The sequence below is a fragment of the Pleurodeles waltl genome, chromosome 6 (genome assembly GCF_031143425.1).
Source record: "Pleurodeles waltl isolate 20211129_DDA chromosome 6, aPleWal1.hap1.20221129, whole genome shotgun sequence".
In the NCBI taxonomy this organism is placed as follows: Eukaryota; Metazoa; Chordata; class Amphibia; order Caudata; family Salamandridae; genus Pleurodeles; species Pleurodeles waltl.
This window is the reverse complement of record NC_090445.1, coordinates 487,303,647-487,327,042: the sequence shown is the minus strand read 5'-3', so window position 1 is coordinate 487,327,042 and position 23,396 is coordinate 487,303,647. Positions and strand designations below refer to the sequence as shown.

At 44.0% G+C, this 23,396-nt stretch overlaps 1 protein-coding gene across 1 annotated transcript in view; it reads right to left on the bottom strand.

The window, feature by feature from the left end:
• Positions 1 to 23,396, bottom strand: part of CAMK1G (calcium/calmodulin dependent protein kinase IG) — a 192,726-nt gene that overhangs the window by 115,683 nt on the left and 53,647 nt on the right. The window contains exon 2 of the mRNA XM_069238626.1: positions 3,036 to 3,153. Coding sequence (XP_069094727.1) covers positions 3,036 to 3,127 — 92 coding nt within the window. The 5' untranslated portion in view covers positions 3,128 to 3,153. The remainder of the gene's footprint in view (positions 1 to 3,035; positions 3,154 to 23,396) is intronic.

Below are 23,396 nucleotides of genomic sequence, written 5' to 3'. Positions count from 1 at the left end.
CTGAAATTGCTCAACAAAGCAGCGGGCATCCTAGTCCCAGAGGGCGAACATGGGAAGGGTTGCTATTCCAGCATTTTCCTTATTCAGAATCTTGCCAATGAGTTCAGTACTTGAGTTCAAGGATGTAAACGATGCATTCTTTATCAAAGGTTAAAAATGTTAACTTTGCAATCCATCCTACTTTTACGGAAGAAGGGGAATTATCTCACATTGACAGATAGAAAGGATGCATGCCACCACATTGTGATTAACAGGGACTCTCAGAAGATACTTAATTTTTGCCTTCTAGACAGACATTTCCAATTCCAAGGTTCCAGCTCTAAGTTCTTCAATTAAGGTTGGCTTCAAGGATCTTCAAGACGTTTCTCTCTTCTGTGGTGGGAAAAGTTCATTTAGACGGGAGTAGGGTATTTCCATATCATTGCTTCTCCTTCTTTTCTCAAGGAAACAGATGATTTTCTGCTTGTGTCCAAAGTGCTCACTGAGTTTGACTTCCTGCAAAATGCAGAGAAATCCAACCTGTCCCAATCTCAGATGATTCAGTTCATCAGTGTCAATTTCAACATGTCCCTGGGGAAGAATTTTGTACCAGAATGCAGGAAGAGGAACCTTCAAGCTCACCTGAAGAACTTGCTGCACATCCTCAAACTGCACCAAGAGAGTGACTGGTTGTCCAAGGAAACATGGTTTCAGTTGCAGCATACCCTCATGGCTCTACATCTATCTTCACCTCTTAGTTCATTATCTCTTATGTTACAGGGTCCATCATCTCAAGAGTATACTCACCTGGTTCCTCTCTAGACCCAGATTACTCAGGAACTCCAATGATGGCTTCAGTTAGAGCTGTTAAGTAGGACTTCTTCCTTCCTCCCCGAAGGTGATTTCAATGGATGCTGGAGCAGAGAAGCCTTTGAAGAAAAACAGTTTCAAGGCAGCTGGAAGCTCTAAATGCTCTCGAGATCCTCCAGTCGGAAGGAAATTAATGTTGTCCAGTTGGCTCTATTGCACTTTGCCACACAGTTGTTTAATAAGGTGGTAACAATTTGTTTAGACAATCAAAGCCAATTTGAATTACCAGTGAAGGATAGGGTTCTCCTCTCTAACTCTGCTGACTCACCACATTTGCACTTGGGAAGTGAGTTGTTTACTCAGTCTCTCTGCAGTTAATCTTCTGAGGAAGGAGATTAATCTGATAAATTGAGTCACACCTTCCATCCTCAGCCTCTCTTGTTCTCCATCCCAGGGTGTTTCTCCAGGTAGATTATGGTCAGAATCATTTACCACCAAGGGTAACACTCAGCTGCCCTGGTTTTTCAGTTGAAGTCCAACCCAGGAGCTTGGTCAGTGGATGCAAAATCAATAGCTTGGCCCTGAGTGCTGCTTTATGCTTTTCCTCCAATTCCATTGATAAAATAATTCTACTGAAAATCCAGGTCGATCAAGCAGAGGTTTTGTTAGTGATGCCATGTTAACCCTTCTTTTTCATTTGTCAGTAGTCCCTTATTGGGTGCTTTCCTAAGAGCCTTCCTGTCTGTTAGCTCCACACCTAAGCAGGGCATCTCTGACCCACCTGCAGTTAGGGATTTGGTGCTTGAAAGGATGATTCTTCAAGTGTTAGGCTGTTCGACAGAGTTGCTACCTCAATCTAGTAGTAGGCTTCCAGACATATTGAAATTGCATACTAGACATTGGAAATCCGTTTCTACTTGGTGTGGAGCAAAATCACGTGAACCATCCCCTGGTGACCCTATGAGAATATTAGATTTTTTAAGGGACTTTTTGTATGGGGGTAGCTGGTAGTATCTGCCTTGTGAAGCCAATGGGCTGCAATCCTGGCCTTTAGAAGGACCTTAGAGCAACACATAAATTCTTTACTGACCAGACATCTGAGAAGTTGAAGTTTCTTGAAGAGACCTGTTGTGTATTTCCCTGTTCGAGCTTAAGTTCTTCCATTACTGCTTAGATATGTTTCAAATGCCACCCTTTGAGCCATTAATTTTAGTTGACCTGACAGCTTTTTCTTCAAGATATTATTTTTAGTGTTTTAGTACACGAAAATGGGAATTGAGGTTTTACTATGTTCTGAGGCCTGGGCTCTCTATTTTGGCCAAAGTTCCTTTGGATTTTCATGTGTCGCAAAATGTAGTTCTCACAGTGTTTCGTCCATCCCTGTCCTCTCCAGAACATGAAATATTCATACTGATGATCTTCATAGGGCTTTGTCAGTTTATGTACAGAAAATGGCTTCCTTCAGGAAGGTGCAAGCTCATTTTAGGATATTTGGATTTTTGGTACAAGGTTTGAGACACTCCACTGCCATTCTGAGCAAATGTGTAAAACAACTATTTCTTCTATGAAAAACAGAATCAGCCATTGCTAGGGACAGTTCAGAGGAGATCAACTCAGGGCATTTCTGCTTCCTGGACCACTTTGAAAGGGGGTTCTATGAAGAACATGTGGGACCCTCCACATAGGCAATACCAAAGGCTTTTATGAATCATTAGCCTCTTTAGGTGGGAGGTAGTGAGTTGGGTTTTGATGAATGTTTGCATGATTCATGGTTAGCTTTTCATTATATTTTTGAGTGTTTCAGTGGCTGTGATATTTATTTATATTTGCTGTTTCTTGGCTGTGATAGCAACAGTAAGGACTAAGAAGAGGAACACAAACAAGGAGGCAATAGCCCAGTTTTATTTACCAGTAATCTCCATTATTCTGAGTTTATGTCTTCCCCATCACGCTCCTAGGTTGTTTAAACGACACTCTCAGTGTTGAGGATATAACCAGAAAATGAGATGTAAGTGTTTTTTATTTTTGACTATGCTTGTATTGGTCAGGAAGTGATGTTAGTTTGCTTCTCAATAGTCTCTGCAGAAAGGATGATTAAGTCAGCCATCTTGGTAATTTTCGTTTTAGGTTAGATAGGTAAACCATATTTGCACAGCTCTTCCATCAGAAAAGACCTTGACAAAATGATATGCTTCAGTTCACCACTGTCTGACCAACCACACCCAGTCTGTGACTTGTGTACTTACGATCCCAGCACCTCCATAAAGATGAATGTGTCCCGTATGTTGTTTGTTTGCTTCTTCCAGGCGCTTCCATCTTCCTCTTCCTTACGGCCCATTTTATCCAGAGTTGATTTTGGAAACTCTACCAGTGAGAAAAAGATACAAAGGAAACTTGAATAAACTCTTTGCTATGAACCGCTCGCAAAATACATGAGAACTTAGTTTAACAAATCTTAGCAAAGCAAGTGCTACCTAAAGGCCTCAGTACGGAGCCGCCTTAATAATGGACTATGGGGGTCATTCTGACCCTGACGGGCGGCGGAGGCCGCCCGCCAGAGTTCCCCCCTCCGAAATACCGCTCCGCGGTTGAAAGACCGCAGAGGGTATTCTAAGTTTTTCCCTGGGCTGGCGGGCGGTCGGCAAAAGACCGCCCGCCAGCCCAGGGAAAAACTCCCTTCCCACGAGGATGCCGGCTCGTAATCGAGCCGGCGGAGTGGGAAGGTGCGACGGGTGCTGTTGCACCCGTCGCGTATTTCACTGTCTGCCAAGCAGACAGTGAAATACTCGTAGGGGCCCTCTTACGGGGGCCCCTGCAGTGCCCATGCCAGTGGCATGGGCACTGCAGGGGCCCCCAGGGGCCCCGCGACCCCCCCTACCGCCATCCGGTTCCCGGCGGGCGGACCGCCGGGAACTGGATGGCGGTAGGGGGGGTCGGAATCCCCTCGGCGGCGCAGCTAGCTGCGCCGCCTTGGAGGATTCAAAAGGGCAGCGGTACACTGGCGGGAGACCGCCAGTGTTGCCGGTCCGACCGCGGCTTTACCGCCGCGGTCAGAATGCCCTGCGGGGCACCGCCGACCCTGGCCCCGGCGGTCTAAGACCGCCGGGGTCAGAATGACCCCCTATGTCTTCTCTCTGTCCTCTACAGTGAACTTCTAGAGTGCAAAGATTTCATAAATTACACTTAGATTAGGACTAGAAATTATAACGTTTTTACATTTCAGTGCTACAAACTCAGGTTTTACTATCTCATTTAATACACTCAGTTTATCTTCACCTGAAGCAGTAATGGCTGAGTTGGCCCTGATAGTCAAACGCGATTTGAACAGTGAGTGTTTGACCTAATCCTGTCAATGTTAAATAATGATGGTAATATGCAAGGCATCTATAAACAGTGTCCACAAAACTAAATAAAACAGTGTTTTCGGGGTTTGCTGCTTTAACCTTTGCCAACTTTTAACTCTATCTTTGTCTTGGCTAACAACAACAAAAATCAAAACTATTTGGGTAATAAATGCATGTCATATCTTCTTCCTTTACAGATATTGCAATCACAGACTACAAATTTTAAAGACGATATACATATATAAACATGGGTCTGTTGTACACTAGAACCCTTCAGACTAGAGTGATTCGTTGCTAGATCCTGTTTGTTCAATGTCCTAGTTAGCAATACAGTACTTTGGGTTATGCTTCCCATGTCTCTCAGTGGGTCAGTTCCTAGGACGACATTGCATGTGCTCAGAAGTTTCCTTCTGAGACATTTAAGTGTTTGCAACTTGAAGAAGTTGTTTATTTGTGCCACTAAATTGAGCTGCAGAGGTTCCTGGCACCTGCTTGAATCATCAGTTCGTCCCTGACAAAGTGCCTGCTACAGAGTGTTGATCTGTGTACTACACGGTGCAATAGACCGGACACAGCCGTATTAGGGTTAATAAAGATTGGCCGACTGTTCGCCCTAGAGTGATGTCCTAATTGCTGCTTTGTGGACATGACAGGGGCCTCACAAGGAACAAGTAGAGATTTCTCACATTTAGGAAATGCCTGAGATTGCAATGTTACACAGCCTTATGCTGAAGGATTTTCAGTCTGTAAGTGAACCTTAACGGTGGAGAAGAGAAATAAGTTCCACAAGGTTAGGAAAGTCAGGAGGTGGAACATTTGCAGGTGTAATGTCTTGAGCTGACTGCAGCTCGTTATCCTTTGGTTCGATGGGGTCTGTAGTGAAGAACTGGAATGACATTGTTTTTGAATTTGCAGGTGTCCAAAGAGGTTGTTCAAGTGGTTAAGATATAAGCTTTGACACCCGAGTCTTGTGTTCTGACCCCACGTGCCTCTTTAATTTTTCTTTGTTTTCAGCACTTTGGACTGCACATTGAGGGTGCCTTGAAATTACGGACATCTGTCTGAAGTGTCGTGTATTTCTAGACATTTACATATAACTACATTTTGCATGTAAGTCATTTCGTACAGTGCCCCAGTGGATGAGCAGGCAATCTGCATCCATCCTGTTTCCTGAGCCCAGAAGCAATAGACCCTTTCATGAGGATTCTGAGCTGGTAACTCTCTCTCCCTCTTGCCTTGCTTTCTCGCCTGAACCTGAATTTCACACTGCAAGGTGGGAAAATGCAATTTTCCGCTTGAGTGGAAGTTGGAAGACGTCTTCTTCTCAGATTTAATATGAAATAATATCTATCTGTGTCAATGGACACAGGGCAGGTGTGCTAGGGTTTAGCCTGCACAGCTGTATCCCACAAACCTTCGGATCCGACAATCCTTTCCCTTCTGTAGGCTCTTAGCATCTGAGCCACTTGAAAACGCACTCTGGTCTCCACACAGAGAAGAGAGTTTTTGTTAGCGTGATCATGAATAATTCATGTTCATGTTTTTCTTTGAAGCTTAGATTGCCTACTTTGTTATTAAAAATAATATTATTATAATTGCTACAAGGGTAGGTTGTGGAAATGACGTTCCATGGCCGTACAAATCACCCACTCTCCTTCACTGCGAAGATGGATACATACGCACTAAGGGGCATATATATATATATACCCCATTTGCGCAGAGTTCGTGTAATTTTTTTATGCAAATTTGGTGCAAAATTAACTCCATATTTATATTTTGACATTAGGCCCATCTAACATCAAAATATTGGAGTTTGCACCATTTGTTAGATGTGGGAACGCCTACCTTGAGTCAATAGGATGCAAGGTAGGCGTTCCCATCTAAAAATGGTGCTAACCTCATAGCCCCATATTTATCCCCAGGTGCTAAAATGACGCACTGGTGGGAGGAGGGGCTAAATAGGTGCAAAGCTTACTTTACACCATTATTTAACACCTAGGTGAGACCGGGCATTAAGGTACCTGTGGACCCATTTCCATGGTTAAACATCATGGAATGGGTCCACAGGTACCCTCCTCAAGCCCCAGCAACAGCCCCACCCACACCAGAGGGACACCAGAGGATGAGGGACCCCATCCCAGGTAAGTATAGGTAAGTCATAATTTCTTTTAATTAAAGAGCCATATGGGGCCCAAGTTGGGGCTCCCTGCATGGCACAGGGTTTAATGGCCATGCCCATGGGACACTGGTCGCCTGTGCTGGCCATTGGTGTGGTGGGCATGACTCCTGTATTTTCTAAGACAGGAGTCAAGTGGTATGGATGGTTTTGCGTCAGAAAATGACCCTAGGCTGGTTAGAGTAATCTTTTATTACTCTAACCAGCCTAACATCATTTGTTGGTGCAAAACCCCCTTCTCCCATACCACCAACCCCACCCTAGCTAACGTCATATTTTTGTTTTTACGCTAGCCCACCCTTTGCACCGGCTTGTGCCATTCCATAAATAGGGCGCCCGGCTGGAGCTCAGGAATGGCGCAAGATGATGCTAAACTTTTTGGTGCAAAACTGCGTTAGTGCAGTTTTGCACCAAAAAGTATAAATATGCCCCTTAGTACTCGTGGTCAATTAATCATCAACTTTAAAGGACTCTGATCTGTTTCAAAGAGATGAAAAATATCAGATTACATAACTACATTTTGAGTGTCTCTAGAGACTTGAGTACCTAGAAGCAGAATTATTGTTGCAGAGTGGTATTCAAATCTAGGACATTTGGGGCCAGATGTACGAATGTCCTGAATTGCGACTCGCAAATTGCGAGTCAGAACGACTCGCAATTGGCGAGTCGCAATTCAGGATGAAGGATGGTGTCCCTGACACCATCTGCGACTCTCAAGGGGGTCGCAAAGGCCCACCTCATTAATGTTAATGAGGTGGGTTGCAATTTGCGACCCCCTTGCGACTCGCAGCACTCACAGTGATGGTGGCCTGTGGAGACAGCATACCACCATGTCTGTGACTGCTTTTAAATAAAGTATATATATATTTTTTTTGTAATGCAGCCCGTTTTTCTTAAAGGAAAATGAGATGCATTACAAAATGAAAAAATTTAATGTTTCAGTTTCATTTTTTCAGAGCCGGCAGTGGTCCATAGGACCACTGCCGGCTCTGAAAAAATGTTTTCCAGGCCATTCACAAAGGGTAAGGGGTCACATGGGGACTCCTTCCCTTTTGGGAATGGGTTACCACCAGTGTGATACTGGTGGTAACTGTGATCGCGGTCACAAAGCAATGCAGCATCGCACTGCGACTCGCTATTAGGAAGGGGAACACCCCTTCCTAATTGCGACTCGCAGTCCCGTTTTGGGAGTCGGTAACCAGGTTACTGACTCGCAAAACGGGAATTGGGCATTGTGATGTGGGTTTTGCACGTCGCAAACAACGAAATTCGCTGTTTGTGACACGAAAAACCTTTTCTTGGCATGCAATTGAAGGAATCATATGGCCCCTAAACTTTTTTTCTTTGGGTATACTTTTTGATTTTTAGTGGATTCCCATGTGCTTCTTATTGGGTCACAAGAAAAATTCAGGTGAAGAAAAGAAATATTGTGTGTGAGCTTACTTGTACAACAGTCAGATAGTGTTGTTATAAGAGTTCCTTACAGAAAGTATAGTCACTAAGTCCATATTTAAACTTTTTTTGTGCAGCATTTGCGTAAATTTTTGATGCAATAGTGGCACAAACTTACGAAAGAAGACTATATTTTGTAAGTTTCTGCCACTTTAGCGTAAAAAAATTACTCAAATTAGGCACAAAAAAGTATAAATATGAGCCTTAGAGTGTGAAAAATGTGGGTAGTTTGCGTTTGCATAATAACACAACATTTTGGAAAAATTTAGCAAAATCTTTCATTTGGTGGTATATTTTAGCAAGTAATGCTTCCCTGCATCCATTTTTGACAGACACAATGACATATTTTGCTATGAAAAGTAGTACGAAAAACACCATTGCTGTGAACAGAAGGTGCTCACCTTATGGGTGTTTATGCTGTTCTTATACTTCTGTGTTATAATTTTGCCGCAAACATTGCCATAATTATGTGACATGGAATAATGGCATGAATTTGAAAATTTTGCATTACAAGCGTTCTGGAACTGACGTCCTTGGTGTTGGACCTGACATCCTTGGAATGGTTCCCAACCAGTTTTTTGCCTTCCAGACTCCTGTTTTTGCTTACATTGATTTTGCTGGCTTTAGGACTCTGCACACCTTTCTACTGTTGACCAGTGCTAAAGTGCTTGCGCTCTCTCTGTAAAACATGGTAACATTGGTTTCATTCATTCGGCACATTTAATTTACTTGTAAGTCCCTGGTAAAGTGGTATTGCATGCATCCAGGGCCTGTAAATTAATTGCCACCAATGGTCTTGCAGAACTAATTGTGTCACCCACTTAATTAGCCCTTAAAACATGTCTCTGTCCTGCCAATGCAGCCAGTTCGTGCAGTTTTGAACTGCCAATATGACCTTGCAAAATAAACATTTTACCAGGCTTAAACCTTCCTTTTTAATACATTTTAATACATATGTCACCCCTAGGGTAGTCCCAAAACAGCCTACAGGGCCGTGTGCAGTGAATTTACTCGCCTTGGTAGTGACAAACCCTTAAATTCATTTTCCACTACTGCACAACCTACCTGGACTCTTGGAAGTGGGACTGAAGGTGTTCTGACAGCCCAGTTGTGGTCCTGTGAGCCGATCCAGTGCAGTGTAATGCATCTCCTCACAGATCTACTTCGGAACGACCACAGCTGTAAGTATTCCCACCATCAGACTGCATATCACAGCCTACAGTCTCCTCTGACCTGCTACTGTGCAACACAGCCTCAGCACAGGCCTTCACATTGCAATCTCCTCATTATTTACATCCTTGACAATGACTCCGGACTTCGCATCGCAGCCCTGCTGCTTCTTCAGAACTGCAGGTGCACAATGCAATTTGATGCAGGACTTTGCATCACAAGCCCCTCATCAATGGCAGGCAGGACTCTGTATCGCAGTCCTGCAGCTTCTTTGGAAACTCCCCTGCACAATGCATCCTTGATGCAGGATCTTGCAAAGTTCTGCCACCAGGATTTAAGGTACTTTGTTTAGCAGGCCTAACTAGGACCCTGTATCCAGCCCACACTCCATCATGGTCAGACTGAACTTGTGACTTTGTCCCAGTCAAGCGCGACCAGATAACCGCAGTTGCCACTTTGTGCTTCTAGGCACTATTTTCACTTAAATCTTTCAAATTGCATATCTCTGGTTCCTCTGAGTGGAATTTTATGATTTTGGTCACAAAAAAATTATTACAGTTTACTCCTTTTTTCTAAATTGGTGTAGGATTCTTCTTCTGATGTGTTTTCACTTTATTACAGTTTGAAATGCTGCATAAATACTTTACACATTGCTTTTAAGTTAAGCCTGACTGCTTTGTGCCACTCTACCAGAGGGCTATGCACGTGTTTCACCCTGACAGAGATTTGGGTTGCTGCTTGAGAAGGGTTTCCATCCCCCTTAACCAGTAACCCCATTTCCTACAAAGAGTAATGTGAACTTTCTTAAATTACACAAATTACATTGGTGTTATTTAAATTTCACTCATGCTTAGTAATTAACAATGATAAAACAATAGAATGTGAAACAAGTAGGGGTATGAGAAGCGGAAATTCTGTTAGTGAAGTTGTGCAAAATTCACAGGTTTTCAGCTGTGTAAAGTTGCAAGGTTTATCTTCACACAATGAGCAAATTTACTAAGAACTAAAGCAAAGCAGCAACCAATGTTGCTGCCCTACCTTGCATGAAATGAAGAGAGCAGGACAGCGCCAAATCAACAAAGATAAGGCTGAAGTGCTAATACCCTGTCCTCCTGGATTGGTACACTCTACTGTTTGTGGCAAGCAAACTTCTTGCTTCATAGCGCAAAGGTGTGTGCGTGATGTCAGGCATAGATAGTGTACTTGAAGAATACTTGGTTTTAATTTTGGCTTTGTGTTGCTTAAATAGTACACATTTCTCTGGGAAAAAGGCTGACGTTTTTTGTCATTGTTACCCGCTCATTAAATCATGTTTTCTAATTAGATCTGTGCTTGGCCTAGCAACATATTAGATTACTAACTTGTTGGAAGCCTTCCCTCAAATTAATCATCCAGAATCTCTCAATAATGTTTCCAGATTTGTGAATGTTTTAAATAATTCTTCAACAAGTCTGATCAAGCTCCACCTAAAAAATCCACAAAAAATCCACAGGTAGCCAGTAATTTGTACTGATGGCCCTTAGGTGAGCACACAAAATATGTTATGTGCTTTGAAAAGGATTTGAGCTTTCTCACAGGATATGCTTCACATAAGATTGTATGGCACTGCATTTGGGAATAAGCAAAGGACTAAGGGCCAGATGTAGCATTTTACGATTTTGCGAATTGGAAATTGCGAGTCGGTGCGACTCGCAATTTCCGATTCGCAAAATTGGATGCAGAACGGTGTCTCAGACACCGTCTGCGAGTCGCTATGGGGTCACAAAGACCCACCTCACTAATATTAATAAGGTGGGTCGCATTTTGCGCCCCCATAGCGAGTCCCTGCACTCACAGAAGAAAAACGAGTTGCAAAATAAAAAAAATAACGAAACCATTTGGTTTAGGTTTTTCAGAGTAGGCAGTGATCCATTGGACCACTGCCTGCTCTGAAAACCCCTTTTTGGCAACATTCACAAAGGGGAAGGGGACCCCTTCCCTTTTGCGAATGGGTTACCACCAGTGTGACACTGGTGGTAACTGCGAATTGCTTTGCGACCGCATTCGTGGTCACAAAGCAATTTAGCATAGCGATGCGAGTCGCAAATAGGAATGGAACACCCCTTCCTATAAATTGTGAATGTGCACCGCAAACGGCATTTTGCATGGCACAAACTGCGATTTTCGCCGTTTGCACCATGCAAATTGCTTTCTACATCTGGCCCTAAGGCCCTGATGTATACATTTTCCATTTTCAAAATGTGCTTGCAAATTGTGCATCGACTGTCTGCAAACTGAAAGGAATTTTACAACCCAATCTATGTATTAATACAGCGGTTCGCACAATTATGAATCATAGTGGTTCGCAATTCAACTTTGCTCATGAGTATGCTTGAAGCAGGTGGCAAATTGTGACCCACTGCGATTGACTACAGCCACCAGCATGATGGCCTGATGGGCACAGAGGTCAGCAGACCTGTTTTCCTAAAAGGAAATTGATTCATTTATAAGAAACATGAAAAGTTCAAATTAAACCTTTTCTTCAGAGTAGGCATTCCCACGAACCATGGACTACTTCTAAAAAACCTTTTTGTCAACATTTTTAAAGGAACATGAGGACCCAAAAAGGACCCATTCCTGGTTAATGGCTAAACTTCAAATTTGAATTAGTGGTAAACTATTAATATTTTGCCACCAGATATTAGTCACAAAACATTAATACATAGCCTAAGGACTCTGTATTTAGAAGGGACAACCTAAACACGTCCAATCCAAATAACAATACCCTAGTGTCTACTCAATTAATTTATTGATGTTGAAAAACTTTTCCAAATAGTTAATTGGGTTTAGTACTTTATAAAATGTGATTTACCTAATCCGAGGGTTTGCAAATTTTAAAACACTTTGGGCCAGATTTACAAGGCCCTATCACCACCTGTACGTCACTTTTAGAGATGCTACGGTGGTGCTATGCACTGTCATATTTACCAGATGGTGTTAAGCCCCTTTTTGTGGCTTAACACCACCTTATAAATACAGCCCCTTCACATTGCAGCACTTTGTGAGGAAGGGGCGTGCAATGGGTGTTGCTGTGGGCGTGCCACAGCAACACCCATTGCATTTTGATGCTGCCCAAATTTACAAGTTTTCGTAAACCTGAGACAGTGCGTTAGCATGGTGCAACAAGAAGAAATGCTTTCATTTAATTCTCCTCATTTTTTACTCTTTCTATGGGTGCTGCATTCTTCAGCACCCATAGAAAGTTCAAAAGGCCATTGTAGATTGTTTTTGTGTAGCAAGGTGTCCCTTCCTGCACAAAAACAATCTCCCCTGCAGCGCAGCTATCCTTGCACCATGGTGCAAGGGTGGCTGCATTGGCACTCGGCAGCAAATTTAGCGCTGGCACAAAGGGCAACACAGGGGTGCGCTGTATTCTATGAAATACGGCTCATCCCTGTGTTTTGAAAATTATGGAGTGTGGTACTGCCAAATTTGGTGCAGCATTGCGCTTTGTCCTTTTCTCGTAAATCTGGGCCCGTCTACATCAGACGTAAAATGGTTGTTACTGGTTGCCAGTTTAATAATGCTTAAAGGAAACCTGGCTTTATTGTAATTTGAGCTTTTGCTTGGGACAACTGAAGCCAAAGTGTTGCTGTTCATCTATCACAACTTGCAGACTGAAGAATCTGGTTGGACGTTCCTTTTGGGGCAAAATCCATAATTAAAAACTCCAGGGAAGGTTGTACAGAATATATTTTTCCCCACACACTAGACCTGACGTCTGCCTTTTTAATTTATGCATCGTATTATTTAGATCATTCATTCAATCAATCAAACAAATTTCTTAAGTGCACTACTCACCCGCTAGGGTCTATAGGTGCTGGGGGGGGGGTTTTACTGCCCGAAAAGCCATGTTTTGAGGTGCTTTCTGAAGGTTAGGAGGTCCTGGGTCTTGCATAGGTTGGTTTGGAGGGAGTTCCAGGTTTTGGCGGAGAGGTGGGAGAAGGATCTACCGCCGGAGGTGGTGCGTTGGATGTGGGGAACTGTAGTGAGGGTGAGCTCGGCAGAGCGGAGCTGTCGAGTTGGTTTGTGAAAGTTGATTAGTTCGTTGAGGTAGGCTGGTCCAGTGTCGTGGAGGGCTCTGTGAGCGTGGACATGGATTTTGAAAATGATCCTTTTGTTGATGGGCAGCCAGTGTAGGGGTCTGAGGTGGGCGGAGATGTGTTCGTGGAGAGTGAGGTTAAGGATGAGACGTGCGGCTGCATTCTGGATTCGCTGGAGTTTTCTCTGAAGCTTGGCTGTGGTCCCTGCATAGAGGACATTGCCGTAGTCCAATCTGCTGCTTATGAGGGCGTATGTGATGTTCTTCTTGTTTCTAAAGGAATCCATTTGAAAGTCTTGCGTAGCATGCGAAGGGTGTTGAAGCAGGAAGATGATATGGCATTGATTTGCTGAGTCATGGAGAGAGATGAGTCCAGTATGATGCCAAGATTGCGTGCGTGGGTGGTGGGTGTTGGGGGTGGTCCAAGGGTGGTGGGCCACCAAGAGTCGTTCCATGCTGTCTTGTTGGGACCAAAGATGATGATCTCATTTTTTTCTGAGTTCAATTTGAGGTGGCTTGCTGTCATCCAGTTAGCGATGGCGAGGGTCCGGCATGTAGGTTATTCTTGGTGGTAGATGGGTTCCTCGTGAGGGAGAAGATGAGCTGGCTGTCGTCAGCGTATGAAATGATGGTGAGGCCGTGGGGGCGGATGATATTGGTGAGAGGAGCCATGTAGATATTGAAAAGGGTTGGGCTGAGGGAGGATCCTTAGGGGACCCCACAGATGGTCTTGGGCTGTAGACCGGAAAGTAGGGAGGCAAACTCTTTGGGTTCTTTTGGAGAGGAAGGAGGTGAGCCAGTCCAGGGCTTTGTGGTGAATTCCGATATCGAAGAGGCGTGGGCGGAGGGTTTGGTTGGATACGGTGTCAAAAGCTGCGGAGAGGTCTAGGAGGATGAGGGGGATGGTTTTGCCCTTGTCCAATCTGGTCCTGATGTCGTCTGTACAGGCGATGAGGGCGGTCTCGGTGCTGTGGTTTTTGCGGAATCCAGACTGGGAGATGTCGAGTATGTTGTTATCTTCTAGGAAGCGAGACATTTGTATGTTTACTATCTTCTCTAGGACCTTTGCGGGAAAGGGGAGTAGTTTGTGAGGTCTTCAGGGTCTGCTTTGGTTTTTTTGAGAAGAGCGTTGACTTCGGCGTGTTTCCAAATATCTGGGAAGGTTGCGGTCTCGATGGAACTGTTGATGACGGCCCGGAGCTGGGGAGTGATGATTTGGCTGGCCTTGTTGAAGATGTGGTTCGGGCAAGGGTCTGTTGGGGAGCCTGAGTGGATGGAGCTCATGGTGTTGCCGATTTCTTTGTCTTTGGTGGGGTTCCAGGTGCTCAGTAGGTTGGTGCGGCAGGGTGCTGTGGTGTTGGTTGTGTCGGTGGTGTGATGGTGGGTGATGACGATGTGAAGCTGTTGTGTGTGTCTGCGATCTTGCGGTGGAAGTAGTTGGAGAGGGAGTTGCAGAGGTCTTGGGAGTGTGGACGGTCGATGGTGCAGGATTTGGGTTTGGTGAGTTCTTTGATGATGGCAAAAAGTTCCTTGCTGTTGTGTGTGTTGTTGTCTATGCGTTCTTTGTAGAAGGATCGTTTGATGGTCCGGATGAGTTGGTGATGTTTGCGCATGGCTGATTTGAGGGCGGAGAAGTTGCTCATTCAGGGCTCTTGGCGCCAGACTTTCTCAATTTTTCGTCATTCTCGTTTGGAAGACTGAAGTTCTGTGGTGAACCAGGGGGCGGTCTTGATGGTGCGGGTGTTGTTGTTTATTTTGAATGGGGCGAGGGAATCTGTGCATGTTTCTAGCCATCGTATGAGGTTGAGGGTGGCGGCGTTGGGGTTGTTGGCACTGGGAGGTGGAGTTTGTGTGAGGTTGGAGATCAGTTGTTCTTTGGAGATCTTGTTCCACTTGCGGTAGGGGGTAGGATGTTGTTGGTGATGGGTGGGGGGTTTCAGGAAGGAGAAATGGACGCAGTGGTGGTCAGTCCAGTAGAGTTCGGTGGTGTGAGTGAAGGCGATGTGGCTGCTGGAGGTGAAGATGGCGTCTAGCTTCTGTCCGGCTGAGTGGGTGGGTGAGGTGACCAGTTGCTTGAGGCTGAGGTTTGCGAGGTTGTCCAGCAGGGCCCTGGAGTTGCAGTCGTGGGTCGTGGCTTTCAAGGTGAAAGTTAAGGTCACCAAGGAGTAGGTAGTCAGTGGAGGTGAGGGCGTGGGAGCTGATAGTATCGGCGACTGTGTCACAGAATGGGGGTTGGGGTCCTGGTTGTCTGTAGATAAGGGTTCCTCTTAGGGTGGTGTTGGCATTGATGTGTACCTGAAAGTGTAGGTGCTCTCCGTTGTCTAGGGTGTCGTTGGTGTTGGTGGAAATCTTGATGGAGTTTCTGTGTATTATGGCGATTCCTCCTCCTGGTTTGTTGATGCGGTCTCTACGGGTGATTTTGTATCCTTCTGGGATGGCTATGGCGATGTCGGATTCTGATGAGGAGGTCACCCTATGTTTCAGTGAGGAAGGCGATGTTGGGAGAGTTTGTGGTGAGTAGGTCCCAAAGCTCGATGGCGTGCTTGTAGATGGAGCGGGTGTTAAGGAGGATGCAGTTGAGGTGATTGGGGGGTTTGGTGTTATTGTGGTGCTTGTTGGTGTTGCTGGTGTTGGTGTGAGTGCAAGAGAAGTGGCATGAGTGGCATGTGAAAGGTCCGTGTGTGTGTCTGGGGTTGGCCTGGGCACAGGCAGTGTGCCGGTCGGGGTTCAGAGCAAGGAGCTCTGTTTAGGAGTAGTGGCACTTGGGAGGGGTGGAGGAGCATGGACCAGCCAGACAGGTGCTGGGTGCTGTTGTCAAGGCACGGACGGGCGCAGACGGGCTTGCCTCTGGCACGCCCCTGGCGCGCCAACAGAGTGACCACGCAGTGGCCGCCATTAAGAATGGGAGATGGGAGGGAGGAGCAGCTGGGAGGCGGGAGGGAGTGGCCAATGGGGGCACGAGGGGGTGGGGCCACAGGAGACGCAGCAGCAGGGTCAGAACAAAGCGGCAAGAGCCGGAAAAGAAAAACGGGCACAATCAGAGAAATACAAAGAGGAGCAGCATAACAGTGTGTAAAACGAAAAACAAATTGCAAGAAACTAAATACGATATACAAATAACGAAATACACGGTACGAAGCACACTAGATACGCCTACCACTAGGCACCAGAGGTGAGGCGCAGGCAGGTGCCTCCAGGTGGTGGAGGGCCTCGAACTTCTATTTTCAGCAACGGTGGGGTCAGGGGCACGGAGGCAGGCAGGTGGAACCGAGTGTACTCATGGACCAAAGCAGGTCAGGGGGTCACACTATGCGCCGCACAGGAGCTGCCATTAAGAAGGGGAGGTGGGAGGGAGGAGCAGCTGGGAGGTGAGAGGGAGTGGCCAATGGGGTGTGAGGGGGGCAGGGCCGCAGGGGACACAGTGGAAGAGTCAGAACAAACCGGCAAAAGCCGGAAAAGAAAAAAGGGCACAATCAAAGCAATGCGAAGCGGAGCAGCATAACAGTGTGTAAAACGAAAAACAAATTGCAAGAAACGAAATGCGATATACAAATAACGAAATACACGGTACAAAGCACACTAGATACGCCTACCACTAGGCACCAGGGATGAGGCGCAGGCAGGTGCCTGCAGGTGGTGGAGGGCCTCGAACTTCTATTTGCAGAAATGGCGCGGTCAGGGGCATGGAGGCAGGCTGGTGGAGCCCTGTGTACTCCTGGCCCAAAGCAGGTCAGGGGGTCACCCTTTAAAGAAGGTTAATTGAATCAAGAGAATAGATGAGGAATTCAGTAAAGTGTTCCAACTGAGACCACCAAGTTGAAAAGCGGGGTCTGTGGTCACAATGCTCTGCAGTTCTGAAGTGTCTCATTCAGCAGTTAAAACGCCACTTTCATCCTAACATCCCCTGTGCTTTTCATAAACAGAGGTGGCATGTTAAAAAAGGGTCAACAAATGAAGGATCATAACATATGGAAGAGGAGATGGGGAAGGATGAACAATGAGGGCAAGACTGGGGGCTAGAGATGGCCTTGTGGTAGATGCATGAGGGGCACATGGAACATGGCGGCAAGATAAATGCAAATGCAGTGCCTCAGTAAAGGGAGAAAGAGGAGCACGTGACATTTGGGGGTAGAATGAACATGAGCTATTTAAAGCCTCTTGTTTTGTTGATCTCCCCTGGAGTAGGGCGGTATGCTTAAAATCAGCATTGCTATTTCTATGGCCATTCAGGTGAATTCCACAGGCATTTCCTTGTAATCTTTTCAAGCAATTCAGGAATGTCCTCTGAAAAACAGTGTCCAAAAATAACAAATGGAGTTGAATATCTGCATTTTTTTTTATGCTATACTTATCTGTTTCACTTTCAATTGATCTAGTTATTTATCCACATCAGGTACATTGACATACACCACTTCTATTAGTAGACACCAGTACATGGTTCCTACTTATTTATCTCCTCCTTACAGCACAACGTAAACTCATTTGCAATAAAGGGTATCAGTTACACTATGTGCCTTTGACGTGTTGGTGACTTTTAAAATCAGGTCATCATTTTCACTTCCAGTGTGATACATTACCTTGTAGGAGTGGTGCTATGATGTTTTGCTCGTTATAGTGTTCAATTTAATGTTCCAGTATTTCCAAACTTTGCTCCATGGCACTGTATGCCACGAATAAAAGGAACTCACAGGAGTATCTGGGAGACGAAGAGCATACAATGGTGCTGCCTCTTTTCATAATCCCCAGAAATGGCCTTCACTGTATCCTGTGGCATACCCTGACATTAGTGAAGGTCAAAGTTCTTAGTAGAACAAAATTAGGCCCTGATTTAAGAAAAGGGGTGCTTCATGTCAATAAGCACCACTCTTCTTGTGGACCATTGCGCCCCCCCTAACGCCACCATGTGTGCACCGAATTTTAATATACGGCGCACCATGGTGCAGGTTAGGGACAAAAGTGTCATAGTTTTTCACGCTATTGTACTTTTCAGGATTAGCACCAAAAATGTTGGTGCAAATCCTGCAAAGGACATAGAGGCCCATTAAAAATAATAGTGTGCCTCTTTTTAATGCCTGGTCTGTGCAGGTGTTAAAAATGCTGCTAAAAATGGCGCAGTTGAATCTCATAGATTCCACTGCGCCATTTTTCGGACCCCCTAACGGGGGAACTCCTCCGTTGCATATATTATGCCTGGTGTAGGCATAAAGTTGCGGAAGGGTGTACAAACTGGCGCAATGCGTGCATTGCACCACTTTGTAAATATGGCACTGCGTTTTTGCGACACTATCGCCACATTAGCATAAAGAAATGACACTAATGAAGAGATAGTTTGCGCTAGGCCCTTCTTAAATTTGGGCCCTAATGTCTTAAATTTGCAGTTACCATTCTTACCTTACTGGTACATGAAATGACTACAAATAAAAGTATGTGAGGGTTAACAACTATTAATACAACATCTCCATCATGTAGACGCAGGGATACTGAAAGTACGGCCCAGGGGCGCATGCAGCCCTCCTGATGAGTAATTGCGGCCCCCTGGTGAACAGTAGCACTGGGCTGTTGTTCACTTGACAGAGTAGGAACAAACAGAACGCTGCAAAACAAACTGGTATACTTTAATTACATGTTAATTAAAGTGACAGTATAGTTATGATTGAGAAATTTGTATGTTTTATTTATTTATGTCTTTTATGGTCTTTTTGCACCGAATAAAGTAAAGTAATGAAATGAATGACAGTATAGTAGAAAAGGTGTCCCAGACAACCTCTCTTTAGGGACACCTTTAGTTTTAAAGACATCTTGCACTTAACATGCAGAAACATGTTCAACTCTGTAAATTTTAAAGAAGTGTATTTTATCAACATGTATAAGCATTTTACCTTAGATGATCAGATTATATCACTGCATTAGAGGCATTAGCAGTGACAGTTTTCAAACATGATCTTGGAAACATTAATGCTGCCCCCATTTGGAAAACAATGCCATTATTGAACCAAGAAGCAACTCATTTGTCAGGTGAACCTTATGCATAGTCTTGTATATAATTGGAACAACATTATAGTTTTGTACAGCACACATCCTGAACTCGTATGTGTCAAGGGGCTGAAGAAAATGGAGGCAAAGTAAAATTAACCAATTGCCTAGGATCACACAATTTGGTTAAGTGGGGATGCCAGGACGGATAACCAGGTTTTCTGGTTTCATAGTTTGCAATTCACCCACCAGATGAGTGTCTGTTTCCCTCTCATGTTTAGCATTAGATGTTAATGCTTTGACTTTAATTCTAGGGGCATGAGAATAGAGCATTGATGGCAGACAGAAACCATGGGAAGGCTTATTTTATTGTCCATTCCATGCAGCTGCTTCACACCCCCCTACGCCAACCTTTCATCACTGCAACCCTCGCAATACTGGCATCTGTGTGGCCCTCTGGGATGCCACAGACAGAACTTTGCAGCCCCCAGGGAAATGTTTGTGAGTACCCATAATGTAGAGCCTATAAGTCTCAGATAGGGGCTATGCCATTCTTATTAGTACTATGGTTTTCAACATGATACACTTGTGCAATACATGTACTAAGTGTGCATAGCCTTGTTATCTGAGCTTTTGTATGGTCCTTTATCAGACTCAATACAAGAAAAACCCTTCAGGGACTTCAGCTTTCTATCCCTTTTGCTCAAATTAAGTTCAGAAATAATTTTTCACAAGTGATTGCATTGATGGAAATTCCATTATCACTGCATTCTTTTTTCGTAAAAATATCCCGCTTGAGGATTCTATGTCCTTTTGTCTCAAGAGTTCTTTGTCTCCCAGGCATTGAAAAGAGAAGTTGCTAGTTCATCCCACGCAAACATCAGGAAAGGGACTGGGGAAGGTCTCCTGCGCGCAGCTGTGGGTGGAAAAAGGAAATTCTGCCTACTTTTCCCTTATGTTAAAGTCTAAAATTCTTCAACATACTCTCTTGACAGCGTCATTGGTTCTTTTTTTTTTTTTTAGAAAGATTCGCCACAATGGAAGGAGGTTAGCCTCAAAGATGTGAGCAGCAACGCTTTCAAAGCAGGCCTTGAAGATGCCTCCCAGGTCAATCTTTCAATTCAAAGCACTTCCCGGCCTGAATCGCATTGATTGCCGAGGAAGCTGACTTTTCTGTGTCTCCATGGAGGAAAGAGTGACTCACCGAGAAGGAAGAAATTAGGCTGTGTGGAATCCTTAGCAGACAGAGACACCTCATGTCTTCCACATTTAGAGCACAGTCACAACCATAACTTCTCTGTGTGATACTTTCATAGACACTATTTTTTACACTTAAACCAACCTTTTTGGTCCTAAAAAGGAATTGTTAATGACTATATACTCTTTTACAATAAATTGTCTGATGTGGGCCATAGACAGCGCTTTTTGAAGGTCTATGACGTCTAGAGTGGCTCAGGGTGAGGTGCAATTGTTAATATTTGCAAAAGTCCCATTGAAAGCAAAGTAATTAGACTGCACATTCAATTTATAATCATCTACCTACAGTGTATTACAATGCTTCTTTTCAAATGTAATTAGACTTCTTTCAAATATAGAATGGACTTTGGCTCCACCCACTGAAACATTCTCTCTCATCTTCCCTCATCCTAATAGCTAATTGTTGTATCAATCACCTGTTCAATAAGCACTCCAACTGAAATACATGAGGGACTATTTTACTTCTGTAAAGTACGCTCAATCATCAGACTGTAGCAATCAAAAATTTGTCACCTAAATGCTACCTATACGGAAGGCAGTACTTTTTTGCCACTTTCCCCCAGTATTGGCAAATCCAATATGACAAGCTTTAATGTGATAAATAAACATCATTCATGTATTTAGCATATTGAAATAGCATTTATCTTTGTTTACATGCCTAGGTACAATAAAGCCAACTCAATTGGCATGACCCTTTGTTTTCCCTCCGAAGGCGTGTTCACACATTTTGCATTACTGCATACCTTATTCTAGTGTTTATTGTTTCCACCTTTTCTGCCTTTACGGGTGAAGAGCTGCTTTGTGGAAGGACTAAAGAGTGGCTCTGTGTTGTTGTTATCGCCCTATTTTTTCAAGATAAGAGAGGGTTTACACTTGCATCTTTCTTCTGCTGCTATTTTTGTTTTCACTCTTGCACCTGCTGAGCCAGCTAAAGGGACAACTCCAAATGGATAGAGCAGGCCAGGAAAGGTTCAGTTGCTTATCTACAGTGCTGTTCATCTAGTATGTAAAATCTCAGCGAAAGAGGAGCTTTTTGAGGCAAACTGTAGGTAGGTCGCTCGCTTTACTCCTCCAGACCCCAACTAACAATCTGTTATATTTTTTAAGATATGCCAACATTTTGTTCTTTGCACAAGAGACGTTATTCCTCAACCCTCAAAATCTCCCTAGCACCTTGGAAAAGATACGGAGATGATGTGCCGGCAACAGTTGATGCTGAGAAATGCTCAGGTATAAGGATCACAAGTCTTAGCAATACACATTTAATTCTGTTTAGACACCTGGCTGCTGAAAAAGTGAACTGGCAATGCTTGGAACTAATTAGGCGGTTGATGAATCAGCTATCTGTGAATGGTCTTAGAAGTACTTTCGGGGTTATTCAATTTTTTGTCGTTAGTTTCTACAATTTAGATTTGTGAAAAGCTCAATCAATCCAAAACCTTTTTACCTTTCATGCTGGCTGTTCACGAACTTGTTTCCCTGAGCTTCGCAGAATCTTTCCCTTCTCACTCACACACCTCCTGAGATGCCAAACTGACCATGTTTTACCAAGGATCAGGAATCCTGATAGTAATGTAGATCACCCTCTCATCTATAGAGCCAATAAACTACTCATGTTGCTTAACCCATATCATATGTGATGCTACCAGAAGTTCTCTCAAATCTGAGAATATATTTCTGTGTTCCGTTGTACAAATTTCAATAGCGAAAAACAACTTAATGACATGGCAATAGCTTCAAACAAACAAAGCTTTTTTTGCTGCATCCACATTATGTTAGCAGCTAGCACATCAACAGAGATCTTCAGGGTTACTGTAAAACTGATGCCCCCTTCTAATACAAGATAACTGATTTGAGCCTTTCCAAACTCCTTATAAAAAACTGTCAGAATTCTTTGCCACCAAGATCGATAACATTCAATTCCAGATTGAGGAAAAAGCCTCTCCTAATACCGCTGCTTCACTTCCCTCTGTATTAGGGAAAACCCCCCAAAAAACCTCACCCACTTTGCAAAGATTTTAGAAGTGCAAGTTATTAAGATTCTCTCCCCTACAAGACTCTGGGGGATATCTGCCCAGCGTCCTTAATAAACGAACTGGGCCTTGCTCCCCAATATAGTAATTCTTTATAATCATTCCCTAAATCAAGGTATCGCCCAGTTACAATGGAAGGGAGGAATGGTCAAACCCCTGTTATAAAAAGCCTCCTTGCAGAAGAGGACCCTAAAAACTGCTGTCCAAAATCACTGTTACCATTGCTTAGGAAACATTGGTATTCACACAGTTATACACCTTGTACATCACCTATAACATTGTACATCACCTTCAGACAGGCTTCAGATCTGGTCATAGCACAGAGCTGGTACTGAATCCTACCCTAGGTGATATGCAGAAGCTAGCTGACCCTGGTTTAGAAGGGTATGTGGTGCTTTGAAGAATGAAGGATGTTGGGCTCAATAATCTTGCACTAAAATGACTCTACTAGTTTTTGACAAATCGCACGCAGTTTTTCTGCCACTTTTCAAGTGGTGCCAGACCATGTTGAATGTGGAATGCCTGGGGGTTCTGTATTTTCCACTTTACTTTTTAATATTTACATATTACTTCTTGCTGTAGGCTAAGGATGAACAGTTTTATATCTACTCTGATGATACCCAACCTTGTTTAAGCTAACAGTTCCGCAGCCAATTCCTTACACCTATGATTCCCTAAAGAAGAGGTTAATTGATCTCATAATCAGTGTAGGCCAATGGATGGCCTCTAATTTTCTCAAATTGAATCCATTAAAAATCGAACTGGTGATCACAAAAAATTATATTCAAAAATGGAACCAGCCTTCATGGCTCGCGAGGATGGAGCCTCTCTCTCTTCTATCTAAAGTCCACTGGACTATGGAAATTCACGTATATTTGAACCTTTCTCTGGAAATGCTGATATCGATGGTAAGTAACTCCTGAGCAAAATCCTCCTATATATTGCACCAGAATAGCACACCCTGTGAAGCCACAACTTGATTATGGATATGCCACCTACGTATGGCTGCCAGGGTACATTTTTTTACAAGGCTCCAGCTTGTGCAAAAAGACTGATGCCTGCTACTGTTAGGTGACATGCCTAAAGATCATATTACCCCCATTTTAAGGATGACTCACTAG